The 19263-nt window shown below is 45.4% G+C and overlaps 1 protein-coding gene across 1 annotated transcript in view; it reads left to right on the top strand.

The window, feature by feature from the left end:
• The window catches only part of LOC135378474 (cytochrome P450 3A13-like), a 115291-nt gene that overhangs the window by 20956 nt on the left and 75072 nt on the right, over positions 1-19263 (top strand). The window contains exons 2-7 of the mRNA XM_064611531.1: positions 5336-5432; positions 12690-12742; positions 13203-13299; positions 14308-14433; positions 15139-15382; positions 15857-15987. Of these exons, the coding sequence (XP_064467601.1) occupies positions 5336-5432; positions 12690-12742; positions 13203-13299; positions 14308-14433; positions 15139-15382; positions 15857-15987 (748 nt within the window). The remainder of the gene's footprint in view (positions 1-5335; positions 5433-12689; positions 12743-13202; positions 13300-14307; positions 14434-15138; positions 15383-15856; positions 15988-19263) is intronic.

The following is a 19263-nucleotide window of genomic DNA, read 5'->3' as shown; positions in this document are numbered from 1 at the left end:
GTACCCTGTCACGTGTTTGTAAGTGTATCTGCTTCCGGAAACTCGTTCACTCTGCACGACTCTGACTCTGATGGGCGCGGAAAGCAGGCAAACAGAAACCTTTTCCTATATTGAATATCCGAGTAAGTGATTAGTACACACTTAACTTATCTCATCCATGCAAAAAAAGAGAAAAATATCTGTTTGCGTTCGTATTTGTCCTCGCAAGACCCAGGTTCGCTCACGCACCAAAATACCAGGGTTGCTGGTGAGATTTCGTATTTTTTTTCTCGCTACCTTGAAGATTCTACGTTGTCCTAAAATTCCATAATACTAGGCAGTGTTAGCAAACCAAGCGTTGGTGAGGTTATCGTGCCTATCGGAACCAGTCGCAGTCGTGTGTAACTCTGTATTTGACTCTTATCCACTGATTTGTCCGGGTTGACGCGGTTCGACGAAAGCAACGCTTTGCTAAAACTCTGCAATATCAAGGGCACACTGAGATCACGAGTTAGTTCCAGTAGTGCCCACTAAAAGCCCTGAATCATACTATTGGGAGAGGACATGACGTGCATATTGTCGTCATTATGGCTATCGTGTGCTTCTCACTATGCGCGCACAATCCTCATCATCGCCGCTATATGAACTGCCGGGGTTTCTGAAAATAATGTGATGATCAATAGTGCCAACTGCAGCAAAGTCCCAGGGTGCAGCAGTGGCCGCCTTGGCGCTTGTACTATACCTCGGTGGCAGGAAAGGGTACTTCGAAAGAGTACATAGAGTGAGAAATTAGCACTTCGCCTCTTTTTATGAGTTCCAAGGTATCGACATTGATTGGAGGGTATCAGAAGGGCACATGGATATTATACCTCTTTCATAATTTCTAACACTGTACCAGCTGGTGTCCTTATCGAGCTAATTTTACCGAGGGGTTGCTTACGAAACACGGTCGAAGTCTACAAACAAGTTGCCATGAACGTCAAGTACATGTTACAGGTAATTATCGACTGGTATCAACAGTACTTTCCGGGAAGCAGCAGCAGCAGCGCAGTCAAGCGCGCATATCATTGGAAGGTCATGCAATCGCTTTTGAAGCCTCGTCAAGTCACAGAACTAATTTCACTAAGGAACACGTTGCTCATAATCCTTATTCTTTTGCGAAGTGGGCGTTAGTGCGCAGGCATCTTTGGTATGAAAAAAGATTCGCCCGCGAGAAACGGAAGTCGTTGCGAAAAACCGGAAGGAAAAGCGCGACGTAGATGCCATAACCTTTTCCGCCAAGCGACGCTTTCCTTTCCTAGTCATCACTCCGACTTCCTTTCTTTTTTTCACGGCTCCCACCTCAGCATTCCTTTTCTGTTGTTTGCTATCTGACTTTCTTTGTTCTTTTTTCTTTCTTTCTTCAGTATTTGTAATATTCACAGAATAGCGACAACGATGGTTTGCTATTTCCGTTTTCATTCAGCGCACGTGGATACAGGCCACACGTTCCGACAACCATCATATGAGGCACGCAGAAAGTTGAAAGACTGACATTACTTTAAATCTTACGCTCCCATACGCTTATGCTCCCATGTAATCCTATTACGGTATTACTGCAAGCCAAGCTTAGTTCTCGAAAAATTCTCACACGCACAATACCTGTTTGGCGTAATAAATTGCAAACGGTATCTTGGAAGAACGACAAAATAGTAACAAATTGTAACGACAATATAGTAACAAACTTACTCAGTGCACATATTTTCCTGTTGTATTCCTGAGTATCATCAGTCCTCATGATGGCCAGTAGAGGCCTATGTCCACTTTGTGACTTCACGCGGACCACCAAAGCACGCATTCCCTTCCCAAGTTCCGAACCCATACAGACATCTCAGCGTGCAGTGTATGCGCACATACCCGTTACCTATACTCTATGGGCTGAGACCTTAGTAACTACACAAGTACATTGGTAATTACCGTCGGCTGAATATCAACCCCAAGGCCGGAAACCATCGGCTAAACTTATGCAACTGCTCCTCACCCTAAAAGTGAGGAGCAGGCACTCACTACTCTTTCTCCTATTTGTTCTTGTATTTCCCCGGTCCAAAATATCACATAGAAAAGCAGTGGCATCGCTTGTACCATAGTTGTCTTGCGCGCTTCCGTAAATTCGAGAGTCCTACTCGTCTCTCAATCAGGATGAAGGGTGGTAGTTTTAACTCGATTATGCACACAAACAATACTGAAGTGACGAATTGTTTGGAGCATTAACTCACCATCAACACGTAATGTCTGCGTTTCTTACTGCTTCTGGTTTGAGACACTTAGTAGGCCCATCGACAGTCAAAGTTGCGCAATGCTACACCACCGCGCGTTTCTCAGCACGTTTTCACCAGTGAGACTGGACATCCTGCGTATACACCGCAAGGGACGTCCGTCCATAAAAGCTCCCAGGGATGTGCGACGCACATCCATTTCCGTATATGGGCATTGTTATCCATTTCCCACGTGCACAGGAGAAAGTGTTCTGTCTGGGGAGACTTTACCTAGGTGACTAACAGGCACGCGGACGTACTGGGGCAATAGTTTGACGATGAGTCCATCATGGCGTTCCGTCTGTGTGCTGCATAGACACAATCAATGAGCCGTGGTAACCACCACTAGATGCACTCAGTGAACGTATATGGCCTCGCCAAGACTGCCGTTTGTGCACATTCGCCGTCTACGTGCAGCTATGGAAGGGTTGGTGAAGTAATCAACGTGCCAGTGGACGTTTCTCAAATAGCAAATCAATTGTCACGCCCACTGAGCGAAGGTTGCGCTTTTAATATGAACATCAAACGCGATCTCGTCCACAAGTCAGTGCACCTACGTCGTTACGTACTCAAGCTTCTGATACGCAAATACTTGGCATGCTTAATGGAATCGACGTCATATCGGCTGTATGCGATCAAAGTCGACATCGCAGTACTGGAGGAGTGCGGTGACGGCGAAACCTCCACAACGTCGACAGAATCCTCGATTAACAAAGGTAATAACATTGAGGTTGAACCTCTGGATGTCGATCAGACGCCAGAATCGGTATCAGTATGTATCTGTTGGATTCAGGACAGCACACAAACTGCTTTGCAATAAAGACGTGTGCTTAGACGTTGTGCCGGGGCAAAATGCAACGGCAATGTACAACACAATAATAATGCAAACTAAATACGCCAGGAACAACGGAAGCTTTCCCTCTCATTAATATCATACGTCGAACCACTACAATATAGCTTGGATATACCGGTTACACCGACATGATGGCGACGACTGAGATTCGTCGACAGGATCGTCGAGGCGTAGGACCGTACCTGCTGTACATGGCCATGAAGATATTTTGTTTGCGCATTGTGGACGGTATGTACAGTATGTTCAGACACGTTGGAACAACAGATAACAAGAAGAAACAATCAAGTGGGCTCAGTTTTTCATGCATTCACTTGCACCAAACGTGGATAATCCATTTCTCGATTGAGCATTTCGTTTTGGTCCATGAGCGAAAGTCGGTTGTTACTGCCTGGAACAGGATGTTCGCCGGTTAGGTTTACAGAACAAAGCTAAACGTTTGTTTCAGCTACTGGAGCAACGAGCGTGCAACTCACCTGGTGAAGTCTTGGTGACCGATTGACAATGGATGGATATTTTAATTTTACCCCTGCGACACTGCGACGTGCAAAACAATATTAACTTAAAACGACGCATTAATGGCATATACACTAACACATTCCGTCCATGGGTCGCTACTGTGCTCAGTTCGAACACGGACATACAATTCATCTTAGAAGAGTACACTTTTTAGTAGTAGAAGTAGTAGTAGAAGTAGGCTTTAGTAGTGGAATACGTGAACAAATCTAATTGAGGAATTAGCCAACTGAACCATGAACTTCTCAGCGTCACGGATGAAAATCCTGACAAACATTACACTACATTGCTGAAACAATTTGATATCCGATTACAGACGGAAGAGTGTCCAAATAGGCTTGCCGTTGTTGGTCACACACGAGTCCGCACAATAAATCTATTTGTATCTGCTTCGACAGCCAATGTGAAGCCAGTCGTAACGTGGTTTACATATACTCACTCTACAACCGCAAGGGCAACAAAAATAAAGCACGCACACAACAATAAACGCAAATCGCAATTGGACAAGGAATCCATAGATGCCGACACTGCCAATGTGTATGTGGGTACGAATCTCAGTGGCACAGTTTCCTTGGAAGTCGGCACAGGACGCACATTCCCCGAGAGCGTTAGTCGTAACGATGCCCACCTCTGGGGAGGCGACAACGGCGAACCCATCTCTCGTGACGTCGAAATTATCGTAAACCCGCAGTATACCGCGAGTCATTCGATACAGGCACTACGACTTGCACGAAACAGCAAATTAGAAACGGGAAATGGTAAGGCTGTATGTGCCGTTTCGAAATGAAAGCATCGGTATGCTGGATACAAATAAGTTTCTAGATGGCAAACATCAGACGGATATAATAAAGAGACGAAAGCTTTTCGAGTCATACATTAATACTGATGCTGTACAATCCGTATTGGGGGCGCTCTGTGTTGAGGACGACTAGTACGTTGCTGATGAGAGCTGAGATGCGGCAGTCGAAAGCCATTTCCACAGAGACTACTCCGCAATGCTATTCCCGAGAATGTGGATGATCTCGATGCGATCGAAGCTAACAGCGGTATAGCAGCGCTACAAAAACGTTTCAGTGTCGAATAATGTGTGTAATACTGTGAACTACTGGGCAGCGTGTGCTAGTACTGGAGGTAATCCTCCGCCTGCACGATCCAAACTCTGAGCCCATTCATATCTCCTTCACCGGCCTTAACTTACAATAAATGCACTCAGCAACACAATTCTAAGGTACATAAATAGAACTGTATGCGTAACGCGTATGTCACGTGTGCTTCAAGGGCAAAGCAGGGATAAATGGCGGCGGAGCGACGGTTGACCATGCGTTCACTTATAAAATGCCTTTCAACTGGAAACTTTTGGAGAACATGGATGAAAGTTACCGCAAAAGTACTGAGTACATTTTTGAAACTAACTGTAACTCGATTAGTGTATCTTTCTCCATGGGGTATCTGAAATTGTAAGCCATGTAATATTTCATGCCATTTATCTGTAACTGCAAACCAGATATGTTTTGAAAACAATTTTAACAAGTCTCCACGTCACATCGTTTCTTTTTTTTTTAGTTTTGGTCTGGGCTCGGCGTATTGCTTCATGTTTAGAGAATAATCTTTTACGTTGCCTGAAATAAACTTCCAGAATGGTAGGCGTGATTGTTGCGAAAGCATCGCTATACTAATATTTCCCTTTCTGTTGCAGATGGCGGAAGAGGCGATTTTCTTTGTTCAAGGACTTGGGGATCCCAGGCCCGGAGCCCAATTTATTTTCGGGAAACATGCGAGAATTCGTAACGAAGGTACTCTTTCACATATGCTTTACGTACATTTGATGTGCATAGCACGCGGTTGGTCCTTGTATGTTCACAAAGAAAGTTACATATGGTCATGTTGTAGCTATAATGGATATATCTAGGTTCTCAACAGCAGGTCATCGTTTTCTTTTTTTGTTTTTTTGTTTCCGACTCGCAAAGGGGCTGATGCCGGCTTGAGTGCGGTAAGAGGTTCCAACCGACTTTCGTTCACACGCACACACACACACACCTTAGATAGATATTCATACGTGTATGTAGGCTCACTTAGTCGCTACGAGAGCGTATTAAAGTCAGCTTCAAACGAATGAAACGAAAGTCTGATTGCCAAAACTAAGCGCCTACCCACAACTTCCGACATCCCCATCTTTTAGACAACTTTCGGTTTCCCCTTCAGCCTATGCATCCCCTGGCCAGCCGACGCCATATTGATTCTTGGTGAAAGCATGTTTAACAGAGCATTCGATGCAATGCATGCTGTGCTTTGCTATCGAATGATTTACTGAATCACAGACGCTCCTTCCAACATTTCTGTGTTGGCGAAGCAGTAGTTCGCAAGCTGTAGTTCGCCTTCATCCGTATTATGGTACTGCAGTGCGAGGAACTTAAAAATTTATACAGAAAATAACTTATTGTACGCGGGTGTGTGCGGCTTCGTGATGTGTATTTCTTTCTCTGTAAAATGTGTTAAGCATTATTGGCGTGCACAAATGACAGAACGTTGAAACTTCATGTTGTCCTGTCACTAAAAAAGTTGGACCTACAACTGGCATAGCAGACTACTCCGCAATGCATATTGGCATAGCAGAAAGCATAACCGAAAAAAAGTTGGTATAGTCCACGCTTTGCGGTATTATCGCTGCCGTAACCGCGGCCTGTAAAAGAAAGAAAGACGTGGGACATAGGGAATGCGAACAGGAACACGACGTACACTTCGCCTTTCATAACTAACCTAGTGGAACATGTGTGGCGAATACTTTGGCACCTGCAGGTGTCTCTAAATCACATAGATCCTCGTCCTCTCGCCATGACAAACTTGCTTGGTTCGTGGTCAAATTCAGCCCAGCAACGCTCGTGGCTGAACTCGCTTCCAACTTGTTGGACACCGTAAGGGATTTCGCTCGTTTCTGTGGTGTAGAGTATCGCCTCTTGCGATGAAACATCATCGCAATCATGATCATCAAGATAAAGCAGTTGTCGTCGTCGTGTATGGCGGTGCTATTCCACTTGTATCCTCTTAAGTTACGCCACCGCTAGAATAATAACTTCGCGAGTGAATACAAGTAAGCCGAGGATGTAACTCCAAGCCCAAGCGTAGAAACGCGGGGTAGCTGGTATGTTGACATGGTGTGGAAAGAAACAAGCAGCAAGGGAAAGAAGAGGGACGAAAAAGAGACACCGCACAGGACTAACTTCTAACTACCCTATTGAAAAAAGTAGTGATTTGGGACATTCCTGGTGTTTTCTTCTCTGATGTTAACAAGAAGATACGAAGGGCAGCAAAAAATAGGCGATGTGAAGTTGCCGGTTGTGAGTAAATCAGAGTGATATTAAACAGTATATAGGAGCAACTTATTTATTCACACATGGTAAACAAAGGTAACCTGAAGAAGTGCAGCCTCGTGCACGAAGGTCTTGTTTACCATGTGTAAATAAATAAGGTGCTCCAACCGTTTAATATCACTCTGATGTTAACATCGTAATTCCCTGGTGTTGCTAGTGTCTTTTTTACGATATTCCACACCGCGGTCTCTAATATGTGTGCTCTATCTTTGCACACAAGGATCCCTTCATGGTGTTTCCTGATGCTCGACCATTGAACATTATGCTGTTTCACGCATTCCATCCCGTGAGGTACTTCAGGAATGTGACGAGTCACTAAAAGCTGTGCATAGTTGAAGACATAAGAGACAGAGCGAAGAAAGGAAAAAGAACACAGGACAAGTACAAGCGCGGCACTACGGCGTTAGTACTGTCCTATTTGTTTCAGAACTATGCACAGGCATTTGGACAGCGGCACAACTGACCACATGACGTCGCACAGGACTACGTTACCGCGGTTTTACTCGTACACTTCAGCAGTGGAGGCAGCAAACAAAGAAGTCACGCAAGTTCTCGGTAAAGGTGAAGTACAATTTCAGCTTGCAGAGAACTATACGGCGGAACGTATCTAACACTTAAAGACGTTTTGGATATGCCAGATTTAGATGGTAATCGTCTGCCAGTTGGAAGTATTGAGGAGCTTAGATTTACTCGCATGTTCAACGACCGAAAAGCAGAAGTACGAGAGAAAAATAACGAGCTGGTACCAACAGTACGAACAGAAAGGTTAGAACTGCACTCAGCATCGAAGCTGTCTAAAGTAAGAACAGGCGCCGATCTAGGGGGGGGGGGGGGGACCCCTTAATTCCAGACTTGAACATTGGGTTCAACGGACCAATCCCAGCATGCTCGTGGCACTTGCCCGTAGCGGACCCTGCCCCCCCCCCCCCCCCCGCCTGAAAAATCCTTGTATCCCTAAGTAATAAGTAATCCCTAAGTAAGACACGCAGTGGACGCAGGGTTGTTGCACCGTTGGCTATGTCATCTACATCAGGATGCTGTACGCCAACTTTGTACGCCAACTGAACGCAACGCGGAGAAAGCCCATGCAGTGAAGAGGAAACATGCTCGATATGTACGCTATAGCTAAACTAAGGAGGAGCAGCTTCCTTGTAGCGACGTCACGTGTCACGCAAAAGCACCGTTGGAGCTAATTCATTCTGATGTGGGAAGGACTACACCAACGTCAAAAGAGGAGTAAAACTATTTTGTAACCTTCATTGATGACTATTCGAGGTATACTGTCTTGTATCCAATGAAGACGAAGCATGAAACACTCTAAAAAATCGACGAATACAGACGCATGGCTGAGAATATGCACAGTACTACCATCAAAGTTATTAGCAGTGACAATGGTGGCGAGAACCCAGGAAAACGCTTCAATAATTACTTGGTCAAGTATCGAATATGGCGTCAGCTGACAGTTCCTGGAACGCCAGAATTGACATGACGAGATGCCTCTTGATCGAGTCAGGACCCACCAAAGCCATTTAGGCGGATGCTATTATTAGAGCAGCTCATATTCGAAACAAGCATCCGTCAAAAGCTGTAGGTGGTCTGGCTCTAGAGACAATATGTGGAGGAAGAAAGCCCAACACCGACTACCTCAGAGTTTACGTGTGTAAGGCTTGGGCTGTACAGAGCAAGCAGCGAAAAATAACGAAGTTAGACCCGAAGGTAGTCGAGTGTGTACTTGTTAGTTAAGCAGCAAGGTTACGTTAATCGTTAACACCTCCAGGGTAATTACCGTGAAGGCGTTAAGGGGTACAAGCTCTAGGACTGGACAACAACAACAATAAATGAAGAAGTGACGATGACATGGGATGTTTCCCCGTGGTAGCCACAGGACCCTACCCCACTTCACAGTGGTTAATATGAGAGGATGAATTATGGTGAGATTGAAGCGACGACAGGTCGGAGTTCTGTTTAGAGCTCATCGAGGAGTCCAGTGGCTTGCATGAAAGCAAAAAGGGAGCGAAGAGCCCGGCACTGATGCGCAGGGGAGCTCCATGGGCCAAGTACTTTGGACAGGCTGAATGGTCCATTGTCGAGGAGTTCAAGTTGGCGTCGAAGTACCCGGCGTTCACACGTGTACCTCCCACAGTCCTAGGACTGGAGAAACGACAGATTCTTCGTAAGTCTGGATGTTGTCTTTTCGAAATCTGAATCGAAAACTGAACCTACGAAAACAGTTTTCCATCCAAAACCAACGCGCATGCCAATGAGAAATATAGCGACTCAAACCACCGCTATCCACGACGGAGTTGTATTTGATAACCTTGAGGATGATGAATTAATAGCACCACAAGCAGCATGCGAGGGGGAGGTAAATATCAGTACAAGTGCGACGAACCCTTGTGATGCTCAAAATAAAGAAAATAATGAAGACACCCAAGAAACAAATTCAAACCATACCCAAGACGCTCAGAGCGACTCGCATCCAAGCCGTGGACCGAACTACTACTGTGTAGCGCAATGACTTATCCCACATCTCACTACCGTCGAAGAAGCTCTGTCTATGCCTGATGAAAGGAACTGGTGGCACGCCATCCAGGAGGAGCTTGATAACCTAAAGAGGAACGGTACATGGGAAATAGTTCCGGGGCCAAAGGATCGACGCGTTATGAAGTGCAAGTGGATATTTTGGCAAAAAGTACAAGGAAAATGGAGATCTAGAAAGATACAAGGCTCGACCTGTTGCTTGTGGATACTCCCAAGATAAAGGAGTAGATTTCAACGAAACCTTCTCCCTAGTTGTAAAATTGAAGGCGATTCGCATATTGGTTGCGTTAGCAATCGAATGGAGATGGTCTGTACACCAGGTTGTTATAACCGCAGCCTACTTGAATGGTACTTTGAAGGAAACCATATGTATTGAACAACCTGTCCAGTTCTATGAATGAAAGAACGACGGCGTTTGTCTTCTGGAGAAGAGTTTATATGGACTGCGCCAGTCAGGAAGAGAGCGGAACGTTGGACTGGACAAATTTTTAAAGAGTGAGGGGCTATCCAGATCAAAAGCAGATCCGTGTGTCTATCTCAACATTGAAGAAGGCATTATTGTCGGAGTATATGTGGACGACATGTTGATTCTTGCAAAGAATTACACGAACTGCAAGGACTTCAAGGAGAGCATGAGGAACGTCTTTGAAGTCAAAGATCTTGGCAACCTACAAACTGAATTCACCAATATAGAAGACTCACTTTTCACCAAACAGCCTACTCCGAAGAGATTGTGACTACCTTCGGGATGAAAGACGCAAAAGGAGCTTCATCGCCACTGGACGAAGGAATGAGGTTGTGGTCGGAAACCAAAGAAGGGCGGACGACGAATGCACTTTCCTATAAATACCGCCAAGCAGTTGGAGGACTGCTGTACCTCGCCGGGGCTAGGCCAGGCTTAGCATTCTCTACGGCCTACATTAGTCAGTTCAAAGAGAACCCAACTGAAGAACACCGGAATGGCGGGAAACATATTCTGCGCTACGTCAAACAAACGAAGGACTACGTATTAACATTTCAGAGAACAGGAAATGGCATGAAGGCATTTTCTGACTCAGACTGGGCTTGTGACTGCGTGGAGAGACGAACGTTTAGCGGTTACGTGTTCACGTTGGCTGAGCCTTGGCTCAGACAGCACAGCCGGTGACAGGATTCGAACCCGTGTCGCCACTCAGTCTCGGCTTGGAAAGCGATCATCCTAACCACTGTACCAACGGAGCTGGTCCAGCGACAATTTGTGAACAACCTATTTAGTACGCCATGTTCGGAGTGCGATCGTTTGTGATGCGCAAGTGACGTTAAGAAGGTACTGTTGTGGACACGGTTAGCTAAAGTCGCCGGTCAGTAATCCGCCGTCACATATTACCTCTGTTGTGCTAGAAAGTGTTGTGCCAATATTGTATTTGAAGGTGGACCATGTGCTGCACGTGTTTATTGCTCGAAAGAAATAGTCTTGCAACACCTGGAGGTTTGAGATGGGATAAAACACGGAGTGGTGATATTAGACAACCGTGTCCCCTACAGCACGTGTCAAGTGGGAGGTTCTGCTCACTGAGGCCGTTGCAGGAGAAGATGCGCGCAATTTTGTCGTATGTTCGACATGTAGAGCTTCGCTATAGCAACGTAAGGTACCGCGCATTTCCCGGAGCAATGGATATATGTATCCGCCGATACCTGAATCACTGCCACAACAGTTTCTTCACGCCAAGCTGCACAGCGCGTCATCCTCTTTAGCATTACATCATAACTCATTGCAGTACTGCTCCTACTTTGACCCATATCCGCAAACCATTACGCGGAGTTTTAACATTAGCCACACACTTTTTTAGCAGCCCAACAATCGATCGCTGTCCCATTGGTCCTCTTTGCATCACAGGAAGACCGCTATTTTTTTTTATTTTTTATTTTCACTTGCTGCTAATCATTGCGGAGGATTATTGTGTATCAGGAGCAATACCTCGTACATGCCTCTTTCTTTGCTAATCTTACTCATCTTCATCGAACTTCTCGTTGGTTTGTTAATAAACGTTACAGTTGAGGTTTATCAGACGTTGTGTGAGTTGCCTTAGTGCTGTTTTATTTTCCACGTCACAGTACCTAAACAACAGCAACTTTATTTTGAGATGGAGAGTGGGGAGGTTCATCGCCAGAGGCGACACTCTACTCCATTGCTGGTGGGGATGTGGGGAATAAAATAACGAGCCCCTTCCCAATAACGATCGAAGTCCGATGGTGTCCAGAAATGTCAAAGAGCTTTGAGCGCAGATCGTTGCTGGGCTGGATTGGGCCAGGGACCAAGCAACTTCGATAGGGAGAAGGGGCGAGAGTCCAGCTGACTCAGAGGCTCGGAGAGTGCGGTTCGGGTTGGTAGTGGGGGCAATGAAGAAGAATGTGCTCCAGATCCTCAAGAGCACATTACTTAAAGGTATGTGACTCCCCTTCAGAAAATTAAAACTTTGAGGATAGCTTTCAATCCGGGACGATTAAGCCACCTTGTGGCGGCTCGTGGACGACGAGGAAGTAATTTCGCTGCCACGCGCTGTCGCACCGGATTCCAGAGATTCCCTCCGCAGTGACAACAGTGGACTAATTTGCCCTAGATTTCCCACTGTTGAGAGGAGCAGGAACCCAGAGATTCCCTCCACAGTGACAACAGTTCTGTCGACTGATTAAAGCCACGGATTCAGAAGGTCAGCACACCCGGCACATCTATCATCGCCTGCTGGCCTCAGTAGCTCAGCCAGTACCCCGTTGGCTTGCTGAGCTTTAGGCAAGCTGTCGTAGCGTACCATAAAGCCGCTCCAAAAATGCTCTGTGTCGGTACCTTGCCTTACAGGAGTATAATGAGGTATACTACGGTAGAGTGGGAAAAGTCAAGTCCAGTCGTAGGACAGACAATTGAATAACGCTTGCAACAAACAGCTTGCAAGGAACTTGCTGTTTTTACCTGATGAAGCGTGGTCCACCACGCGAAAGCTTGTAATAAATTTTAGGAAGCTTCATTGCCGTTTTTCAATTTTCTGCTCAGAGGAGCACGGAATATTTCAACAGCAGGAAGTTCAACTTCCGAAGAGAACTCTACTGAGTGTTTCCTTGTATGGCTCACACCGACTGAGGTAACATCTTTATCTTTGCTTGCAGGGTGCTGCAGCCTGTTACACACAATGGATAAAGGAGTACGGGGACGTTGTAGGGCAAGTCTTATCTTTCATAACATGTCAAAATACATGGTGCGTCACGAGAAACGTGCAAAAAATTCTCATAAATCCCTGTTAAGTGTTCTTTTCAAGACCTGCACTGCACTTACTTTTTTTGCGATATGGCCTACTTAGACGTAATATTGCTTGAACAGCCAGCGCCAATATTCAGCTTTCAAAATTAATTTCGTTAATTAATATGGGATAATTGTTTACATTTGAAAAATGTAGAGTATAGCCTTGAGGAGTATAGTGCGCAAAAATGGAATAACAGTGTGTTTCCTGTGGTGTAGTGTCAAAAGGGCAAAAACGCAAAACATGTGCGGGTTCTGCCGAGTTCCACTTTGCATGCGGGTTCTCACTTCCCACTTTTGGACCCCGTCCGCATCCTCTATATAATCAGCCAAGAACTTTTTCATGGATATTTAAACTGCTGGTTATTTTCTCTGCACTGAAGATTCTACAACGGAAGCATACCTTTCCTCATTATCAAGGACTTGGATGTTGTGAAGAGAATTCAAATTAAGGATTTTGGCAACTTTCAAGCAAGAGGAGTAAGTCACCACTTGACAGTTGTGTGCTTTCCTTTGATAGGTGTCAAAGATATGAGTGTCAACCTTTGCCATTGCATCCAGCTATCAGCTGACGTAAATCACTTTTTAACGTACGTGACGTAAAGATTTTGCGCCTTTTGAGAGGTCCGCGAGATTTTGGGCGTATAATTTAATTTTAGTGACTTTCGTCTTGGTAATTGTGATCATGTGTTGGTGAATTTGACTAGTAGGTTGCAGCACTAGCACAGTTCAGCAACAGCTGAAGAACCGGAAGTGGACGAGATTGGCGGCGGTTGCTTGGTGGTCGAGCAAGAAGACGTTTTAGCGTTACAGGAGTCGTTACAAGTGCGTTCGGACGAAATTCGGACGGAAACGGTGGTGGAGCTGTAGACGTCAAAGGTTACCTTGCTGATATCGTGGCTCCGTGCTCTAGAACACGCTATGTTCCGGAACGCTACATGAAATTTCCTAAATGTCAGTTATGTAAAGAATCGGAAAAACGTAAATGTGTGTCAGCACGAAGCTGAGGCGCCAGCCATATTACCCATAACGTTTGAAATGCCAACTTGAAACTAATTGCTCTATGATGATACAAATTCTACGAAATAGTCCCCATAATTGCAAGCTTCCTCAGAAACTGAACAAATTTGGGAATGAACACATTTGAACGAGTTTGAAACGCTACAGTTGTACCTTAACCGGAGCCGCTACGAAAACGTTTATTACTGCGCCCGATTCGAACCAGTAACATGTTCGGTTGGAGGCCGCCGAGGGGGGGGGGGGGGGGGGCTGCTTGCCACCATTGTTTTCACGCGTTTGAGGAATGTGAATCATTCTATGGTTTCAAGCATTCATGCCCCAATTGATTTGCGATCACAGGTAAAGAGCGTTGTGTACCATCAGTGAATATGTTGTGGTATTGCTGCTATCCTGACCTCAGTCGGAATGTGAAACGTCATCCTGACAGGGAATATACATCTTTTTGCCGATGTGCTCTATTTTTCTCAGGTTCTGTCACTCTTCGGCGTCTACAACAGAAGTGCAAGATATAGCGTTTTTAATACTGACGCGGACAGATGGAAAGAGTTACGAAGCATGCTCACACCAACATTTACGTCTGGCAAGATGAAACAGGTGACACTTTCAATATAATGGTCACTTAAGCCCACTGCTACTCAACGAGCTCTTAGGGCATAGACCTTCACTCAGATATTATTGTTCATAATCACCACAGCTCTCCGTGCTATGAAAACATATCCTGCGCTGTGACTGGAGCGCCACACTTGTGGGAAACGACCAGTCTAGGAACTATTATTACACCTTAGGAATCCGAAGCTGATTTCGAAGCTGATCGTACTTTTTGTGCAACCGATTGCGCAATAGTTTCGTGGCATCACGAAAATACAAAGTATCCACGCGTATTTTGCACGATGACTGAAACTAATCGCATTGCCTACTATATCAGATGTGGCCACGTGTATTTATTTTTCCACCCAATGGACGTGATACACAGTAGGTCACGTGATAATGATGCAAATCGCGAAGAGCCCTATTGAAAGCTCATTTATAAATGTGATTCTGATACAACTGTGACAAAAGGTGACTGTATTCTGTACTACCCTGTGTGTTTAGGTTTCGGCATACAATCTAGGCAGTTGCAGTTTTGTCAGGCAGCTTTGGTGTTTTTTTCTTTCAGGCCTTCGGCGTACATGGATATCATCATGTAATAAATAACTAAATAAATAAGCAACGCATGAATTAATATTCGCGGGAGCATCTGATGAAGGTTTGCTGATTTGTTATGAAAGACGGTTGTCACATAAGGCTTATTTTCGACAGATGTTAGGCCTTCTGAAAAGCTGCACCAATGAATTCTTGGAAGCCCTTGGAAATAAGGAAGGAAACCCTTTCAACATCTACGATGATTTTCAAAGATTAACCATGGATGTGATCGTACGAGCGGCCTTTGGTGTCGAAATGGATTTCCAGAAAGGAGACGAAACTACAACCCAAGCGAGGCTCCTTGAGACAGCAAAGGAGACAGTGAAGCCATCAATCATTCCAGGGATCCGCCTAGTGATGAGTACGTACGATACCCGAATAGAAGTCTGATGATTGCAACCGTTGTGTGCACTCTCTCGCGAATTCCACACTTCCTGAATATTCTGGAATTGCAAGTAAATCTTCGGCGCTCTAGTAATGTGGCCGTTTTTGTTTTTTCATGCTGCATTCGAAGTACAGTGTAATATTTGTTTGTCGTGCGACTTATTTATCCATTGAGCCTCTCGTTTTCGATATGTCACTGAAAGCGCCCGATATATACCCCCGACCAAAATTCGCCATTTTCGGGTTTAACACGATTTCTCCTCGAAAGTCATTTCTGTCAAATTGTTCTTTGCAACGCCAACAGGCGAGTTTACATGAAGGCAGAAAAAGTCGACAGGACGAGAGAAGTCGAGCGACACCTATTGAACGGAACCCGTCAGTCAACTTACGGAGCAGCTTCCCCTGAGAGTCATTCTATTAACTGTCTAATGCGCATTTGTTTTCCCAACAGACTGTTTTTCCGAGTTGGGAATATTGTGGCGCATTTTCCTATTCTTCTTCGGGTGGGCATTCAAGCAACCCGTAGAGGACCTGACGGAGGATATGGAAACCATCATCCAATTCAGAAGAGCCAACCCTCAAGTAAGATGACATATTCTACGTAATTAAATGATGTTCTGCTCGCCATAAGCCCTGGCGAATTAGGGTAAATATTAGGGAGTTTTAGCAGACCGTTGATAACGTGGCTAGCGTCTCACCGTATCGACCGGAACCAATCAGTGGATAAGATTCTGAGTCACGCAGGAGTGCGATTGGTTCCGATAGAGACGATAACTTTATCAACGGTATACTAAAACTCACTATTAAATGCGACAGAATTTGTTGAACCCACTCTTGTGCCCTCGGTGTCCGCGTCGTGTCACGTTGCACACCATCGTTTGCCTTTTTATCCTGGCGCCGGCTCAGAAGGGAGATTTAGAAGAGATTTAACAGGTTGGAAGGTATTTACGGCAACGGTTCCGAAAGCAACCTTGATAACGAAAGCCCAAGGCGAAGGACAAGGATGGATACGTCTCACTGTCCATCATCTCAGGGGTTTCGCTATCGCTGATATCAATCATCAGCTCGCTTGCTATACTTAACCATACTTTCACCGAAAATATGGTACGCCAACCACGTGATTCCTTTCACGTGGCTGGCATAACGTTGCGGTTCTTGGATTTGACAGCTTCCTTCATAGTAAAATTTTCGGAGACCGCTTCCGTTGTGCTAGAACTCCCTACGTGTTCCTCCTTTTGATGCCGTGTTAGCGTCACCAAGCAACTGTGTCTATGAGCGGCATACAGACCTGAACAGATTGAGGGAACACAGCGGGAAGGAGTTGAGGACAGGGGGTTGGTGTGCGTCTTTGGTCGACTTTAGGGGGAGCCTTGCCGACATTCGTCTGGAAAGTCGGCCGGGAAAATCATAGAGAGCACAGCCGCTGGTGGGATTCGAATCCAAATAGTGTACGATCACAGCGAAGGGTCGACCTTCGTCCGCTCCAATGCTATCGCATTTCGTATGCGTTTGGTAGCGCGCCAAAGAGTGCAGCGGTTTTTATTTTTTACTTCTTTGCTGTGAATCACTTGATTTTTGGCAAGCTGGCATAATCAGTATACCCTTACGCGGACATTCGAATACATGTGAGACGCCCATGCGAGTACAAACTAAGTGTTTTTGAAGGTGGTTCGCCCGCCGCTCTGGCATGTGGAAGAACAATATCCAAACCAGATCGGTGTGGATTAGAAATGAATAAATACGCACTACAGTGCAGTGGGCAACCAGTGAAACAGGGTATTGTAATCCAGTAATTTGAGTGTAAGCGCACAGTTTCGGGTAATGTTTCGGACAATCCGTGAGACGCACTAAACTATGTGGTACGTCTTAGTTGCGAGGGAACCTCTGATGTAATACGGACCCCATTCTGTCCCGTTTTGCCTTTCTTAAACGTATGCTAAAGTGGTGGTGATGCTAATGAAAGAGCTCGTCGTTGTCGGCCTCACGGAAGTATGCTAAAGTGTTTGATTCATTGGCATCCACTGCTTTTTTGTCGCGAGACGTATCGTCCGGTAGCTCGGGTGTCTTAACACGTTCAGATGCGCAGAAAATGCCATTGTCCAGCTACCTTCCCTTAGGTTGTCTACGTATCTGCATTTTCTCTCTACGTCCTCTCACTCAGTGAATCGGTAGATATCGTGTCCGCTTCCTGATTACAAGGTTGCCGATTGGAACCGAGCAGAGAACGTCAGAAACTTATTGTCATGGAACAGGTTCCTTAGGCGCGTCCTCGTCCACGGAGCATGTGAAATAGAAGTGGTGGCTGCTGGGTAATTCCATTTTAAATCGACCAAAGTCCGCCGATGACATTTTTTTTTTTATTTCAGTGAAAAAATATATGTTGGAAACGATCTTAAGTGAAGACGAAAGCACCTTCCCGGAGCTTCCTACGATCAACCAGTCCACAGATGGAGAGGGGGTAAGGTGGCGCCGTCTTCGCGACTTGATTTTTTCTCGCGACTTTGCAGTCTTACTGATGCCATTTCATTCGCGTCACAGCTCTCATACCTAGCACACAGCAAGTCTGGGCACTCTAGTATACCTGTACGGAGTGGAAATGGTGTCACTTTAAAGGGACGCTGAAGAAAAAATGCCAAAGTCAGCAGATATGACAAAAATTTCAATTTTTTTAGCGCCTGTAGCTCCTCGACGGCTGGTCAGATATCAGTAAATGAAGTAGGCTTTTAATGTGAAATCTTTCATCTATCGTTCAAGATATGGAAAACCATTATATCCCGTTTCGTTGCCGAAAGAGATGTCAGCAAAGTTAGGTGGGACCAGAAAATTACCGATGTTTGGTATGGCATACCTCAGCCGCTGCAATACTTATTCCAATAATTTTACAGTTACTGAATGGCCAACGTATCCCGTAAATGCAGCTGCAAAAATGTGTTGCACTATTTTAGTAGGGTGACCGCAGCGAATTTTTCTCTGTGGCCAGGTCTCGTCGTTGCGTCACTTTAGTGCACACAGTGCACTCCGGCTCCACTTTCAAGTGGCACGCCATCGCGCGTTTCCCATTTCACAGGGCCTTTGATCTCCCTGATGTTGCATTGATTTCCGCCACTGGCACTTATTTGTGGACATGTCCACGTCGGCATTCTTATTTGCGTGCAACCCTGTTATATGCCGTTGCGAGACCAACAGATGTCGTCTGTCTATTATGCAGCAGCGACTGAGAGTGGAGTACTGACTATGTAGCTGAGTATAGCAACAACGTTTGAAACAGTTTTGTCAATACTGCACAAGGTGTGATTTTTTTTAAATTCAATTCTGTACTGGGAAGCGCTTCCATTGGCTGATTGCTGGAGGTGCCGTCTTTATTACAGCCGGAAAAAGAAGTAACAAAAACTGTCAGCCTACATTGCATAGGTACCATGCCTTTCTGTGGAGGAACTTATCGTGACATCTATTCGTGACATACATTATTAAAAAAAGAATGAGGAACGCTGGTCAGGGACAAGGGTTCGTCTGGTCTGGTGTGGTGCAACCTTCCTCTTATTGACCAAATAATGTCGGGGCTCAGGGGATGCATATGCTATCTATGCACTGTAGACGGACAGTTTTTTTGTTACTTCTTTTTGCGGCTGTAATAAAGACGGCACCTCCAGCAATAAGCCACTTCGTAGCACTTCCCAGTACATACTTTTTTTGAAGCACGCTATCTGTGCAGTATTGACAAAACTGTTGCAAAAGTTGTTGCTATACTCAGCTACATATCGCGAGTCAGTATTCCACTCTCAGTTGGTGCGACATAATAGCTAGAGACAACGTCTGTTGGTCTCGCTGGCATATGAAAGGGTTGCATGCAAATAAGAA

Source organism: Ornithodoros turicata, chromosome 1 (genome assembly GCF_037126465.1).
Source record: "Ornithodoros turicata isolate Travis chromosome 1, ASM3712646v1, whole genome shotgun sequence".
NCBI classification, from domain to species: domain Eukaryota; kingdom Metazoa; phylum Arthropoda; class Arachnida; order Ixodida; family Argasidae; genus Ornithodoros; species Ornithodoros turicata.
Note: the sequence above shows the minus strand (reverse complement) of the source record. Positions and strands in the feature narration are given on the sequence as shown.